A 4,538-nucleotide genomic window follows, 5' to 3' on the forward strand; every position below is an offset into this window, starting at 1 on the left:
TCTTGGGTTGTACACTACTTAATTATCGTGGACCTAGTTTAACTTGTCAAACGAGGTGCTATGAAATCACATGTGACATTTGACCCATGAGGACTGGCTAGATCCGAAGGGGGGCTCTAGCTACGTAGAAGTGCATTTAATAGGCCTTGAGTATGAGGTATGCGTTTGAGCCGTATCAGAATTGCAAAATTGCGTTACGTCTATATCAGGTACGTAGTTGGACCTAGAATATGTTTAAGCTATATCAAAATCAAAAAGTGCATTAAGACTGTATTGGATACACAATTGGGTGTAGAGAATGCTTTAAGCCGTATATGAATCACATAAGCATATTGAGCTTGTATCGGATGCATAATGAGCTCGGGATGCGCACAACCCGTATCTAAATAGCTGAAGTGCGTTAAGTCTGTATTAGAAACATATCCATACATTTATATTTGTTTCTCTATTTTTGGTTTTCTAGAAGAAAGAGGGAAAGAAAAACACACAACATAGGAAGAAAGGGATACTTTGTAACGCCCCGAATTTAATTAATTATTTAATTAAATTAATTAAGGATTTACTTGTTAGAATTAGACGAGGTTGAGGATTATCGGTATTATTCTAAGAAGCGTAATTGGACTAATATGTTGATTTAAGCAGTTAAGTTTATGGTCGGAGTATTTAGTCGGTTTAAATGGAGAAATAATATTAGAAATAATATTATTATATGAGACTAATTATTATTAGAAATAATATTTGAATATTAAAATATTGTTTGTTTAGTTGGATTTAGTTGTTGTGTGTTAAATAGTAAATAAGGAGGTGTAAATAATAGACCCACTAAGAGTATTATTTTTGTGTGGTTGGGATTAAAAAGAAAAGAAGGGTTTCGAAAGAAAAAAAGAAGAAGAAGGGATTTTAGAAGATGTTGTACGTGGAAAGAGAAGAAATAAGGGTTTGTGAAGAAAAGGAGTTGCGGAGAAGAAGAAAAGATGAGAAAGTGTTGTATGGACAGAGGAAGAAAAGAGGCAAAGTGAAAGCTATGGCCAAAGGATTCAACCAGAAATTAGAGAGCGGTCTTCAATCCGAGGTAAGGGTGGAGTTTAATATCTATAATCGAGTATATGATATACCGTGTGTGGGGTTGAGTTGTATAAATTGTGCCATGAATTGTTGTTGATACTGTTGTATAATTTAATATGTGGGAATTATAATACTGTACATCGTTGGTTATTTTTATGTGTTGAGAATTGTTGGTGTGACTGTAACGAATCTGATAATTATTTCAATCTGATAATTGTTGCTATGCTCTTTCTTAATTTGCCTGCGTAAAATAATTGGGGGATAAGTTGCTGGGAATTATTAGTTGAATTTGATTGGTGAATCATTCTGGGAGAAGAATTGCTGCCTGTGAATCGAAGAAAAACTGCTAAGCGAAGGAATAAATTATGGAGGAAGGAAGAAGGAAAAAAAGTTAAGGGGCGGGGGCCACACCTACGTGGGGTGGGCGCCCCATACAAGGATAAAAGTGGGGTGGGTGCCCCATATGAAGGGTGAGGACCCCACTTGTATAAGCATTTCATTTTAAAGGGCGGGGCCACTATTTTCTCCTTAGTGATACTGCAACTTATAATTATCATTATAATTAGTTTAAACTTCACATACCTCTTAATTTGAATTAATTTAATTAGCCATGGTACTAGTTTGAATTAAATATGACTTCCATTAGTAATTGAATTAAGTGGTAAATTACTATATGTATACATATTTTAGTTGCGATAAATTAAATTAGTGCAATTACTTAGCATGTTTAGTATGAATTGGCGGAAGTTAGTGTAATTAATATAGCATAGTTTAAGCAATTAAATTTGGGAATTTGGTATTGATATAGCCGTATAGTAGTAGGAAATAATAAAATGGTAGAGTTGTTATTGAGACAGAAAAATAACAATATTGTTAACAGAAGACTTCAACAAGAAGTGGCAGTAGAGGTCAATTATATATATTTAGTAGAGGTGCAATGATTAGATTAACTGAGTTACCAAGTTTGGATTAATTGACAGTAGTAACATAGATTGGAGATGGATAACATAATAATGGTAACAACATGATTTTGGTAATAGTAGTACAACATCATGGTGGTTGATAACAGTAGCACAGACGAAATGAGTAATTTTAACAGAGCGGTTTATCTAGTCGATTTGAAGTTGAAAACTGTATGAGTGATTAATTATATGTTTGTAGTTATTTTGGTTGGTGTGGAATGATGTGTATTTTGTCGAAATATGTGAAATTGCATGTGAGGTGGAAGTTAGTTGAATTGCCTCTATTTATTGGCAAGATAAATTGATAGGCTATATGGCCAATGTTATTTTGCCGTTATTATAAGTTGTTGTTGATAAGTTGATTAAGTTGTGGGCCTGTGACCAGTGTTGAAGCGACGTTGAGTACCTCTGTTTATTGGTACAATGTTGATGTAGGCCTATGCCTTGCGATGATTGTTGTTGTATGCGATTATTGCATTCATACATTTGCATCTTTAAGTTGGTCTGGATTGACAATTTTGAAGTTAGAGCTATGCTCACCATGTTGACCTGGATTGGAAAATTAGCGAAGAAGGCTTATGCCTTGATGCCTCGATAAACTGGAAATTTATAAGTTGGGAGTTCTGAGTTGCAAAATTAACGAAGAAGGCTTATGCCTTGAGTCATATTTTGAGTTGTGTGTTAAGGTTATTGTTGTTACTAAGTTGTGTTAATTTCAGTTGCTATGTTGATGTGTTGGTTGATTAAAGTTACTAATTTGTGTTTATCATACACTTGTTCATATTGGTTGATATCTCACCCCTTTCATTTGTTTCGCCGTTGCCTAACGTGCAGGTATTCAAGAATGAAGAATTAGTTGCTGTAAGTCCAAGTCGGTTTAGTTGCTCTGATACATAGCACCAGGGGGATGAATAATATTTGTTTCTATGGTGTTGTTTTGCAGGGGAGATGTTAGCTCAGTGCATATGTTGCTATAGATTGTTCAGACTTTCTCTGAATCTACTGGACTTGTAGTCAATCCAAAGAAGTGCAAGGTTTTCTGTGGTGGCATGGACAATATGGTCAAGGAATAAATGATAGGAGCTACTGGGTTCACTGAAGGGCAGTTGCCAATGAGGTATCTTGGTATTCCTATCACTAGTAAGAGATTAAACATCAATCATTATATGCCATTAATAGATAAAATCATGTCTAGGATAGCTCATTGGACATCCAGGCTCCTTAATTATTCTGGTAGAATCTTGCTTGTTAAAAGTGTGATCTTGGCAATAACTCAGTATTGGATGCAATGCCTTCCAATACCACAGTTTGTCATCAAGAAAATTAACAGTATGTGCAGGATGTTTGTCTGGAATGGTAGTATAAATGCTGGCAAAAAAAGCCCTGTGGCATGGAAGATTGTCTGTAGGCCTAGAGCACAGGGAGGTCAAGGATTGCTGGACCTCCATATGTGGAACAACATTGCTATGATTAAGTGTTTATGGAATCTTTGCAGGAAGTTTGACAACTTGTGGGTCAAGTGGATTCACATGTACTACTTGAAAAACAACAATGTAATGGAGGCAAATATCAGCAAGAGTTGTTCTTGGGTGATGAAGAGAATCATGGATGCTAGAGAAGAGGTGCAGCAACATCAACAGCTATGGGACAGAATGCTGAGTCAAAACAGATTCTAAATGAAGTTGATGTATGATGCCATGAATGATCATGAAAATGTGGTAAACTGGAGGAGTATTTTTCATAGAAATATGGCTAGACCCAGGGCTAACTTTGTTACTTGGATGTTATGCCATGAGAAGCCTGCAACAAAGGATATGCTTAGGAGGTTTAACTTGATCACTGATAGTATTTGTAGTATCTGTAAGTCTGCTGATGAGTCCATAGCTCATCTCTTCTTTGAGTGCAGGGAGAATCAAGAGGTGTGGGGCCAAATTCTGCAGTGGATTGATAATGCTCACAGTCCTCTCCCATGGGCTGAGGAATTGAAATGGCTAGCAAAGGAAGCAAACAAGAAAGGTTGGAGGGCCAGCCTGTTGAAAATGGCTTTTTCTGAAACTGTATATGGTATATGGTATAGAAGAAATAATATAGTTTTTGCCAAAGGTGCTAACACAAATATAGTTAAAAGTATCATAGACAATATTGTGTATAGAAATTGGCTGTCTAAGAAGCTTAGAGATCATGTGGCCCTCTTGATGATGTAATAGGTTGTTTGGTAGGTTGGATCTAAGGATCACCCTTTGTACATAACAGTTTTTTATGGTAATATATTCTATTTGCTTCAAAAAAAGTTGTAAATGATGTCTAAGTTAAAAGTTGTGATTCCGCTGCGTAATTAATAAAAAGGTTGTTATGTTTTCATATGAATAAATTATGTTGCAAATTGTTCATCCGAACGTTATGTATCTATGTTAAATGAAATACGGGTTATTTGCTTTAGGTTGAAATGTGATTTCCCAAATAGTTGTTGGAAGTTTTAAAATACTCTGATTTGTATTATAATTACCGGGT

The 4,538-nt window shown here is 35.5% G+C and overlaps 1 protein-coding gene across 1 annotated transcript; it reads left to right on the forward strand.

The window, feature by feature from the left end:
• Positions 1-3,703: 3,703 nt before the first annotated feature.
• Positions 3,704-4,231, forward strand: LOC131648634 (uncharacterized). The gene has a single exon (XM_058918376.1). The coding sequence runs from the start codon at positions 3,704-3,706 to the stop codon at positions 4,229-4,231; it is 528 nt and encodes a 175-aa protein (XP_058774359.1).
• Positions 4,232-4,538: the final 307 nt, after the last annotated feature.

This window comes from Vicia villosa, linkage group LG1, assembly GCF_029867415.1.
Source record: "Vicia villosa cultivar HV-30 ecotype Madison, WI linkage group LG1, Vvil1.0, whole genome shotgun sequence".
Lineage (NCBI taxonomy): Eukaryota > Viridiplantae > Streptophyta > Magnoliopsida > Fabales > Fabaceae > Vicia > Vicia villosa.

Bases quoted from the DNA above. Each gene is read 5' to 3' on its own strand.
- LOC131648634 (XM_058918376.1), top strand. From the start codon at position 3,704: ATGAAGTTGATGTATGATGCCATGAATGATCATGAAAATGTGGTAAAC.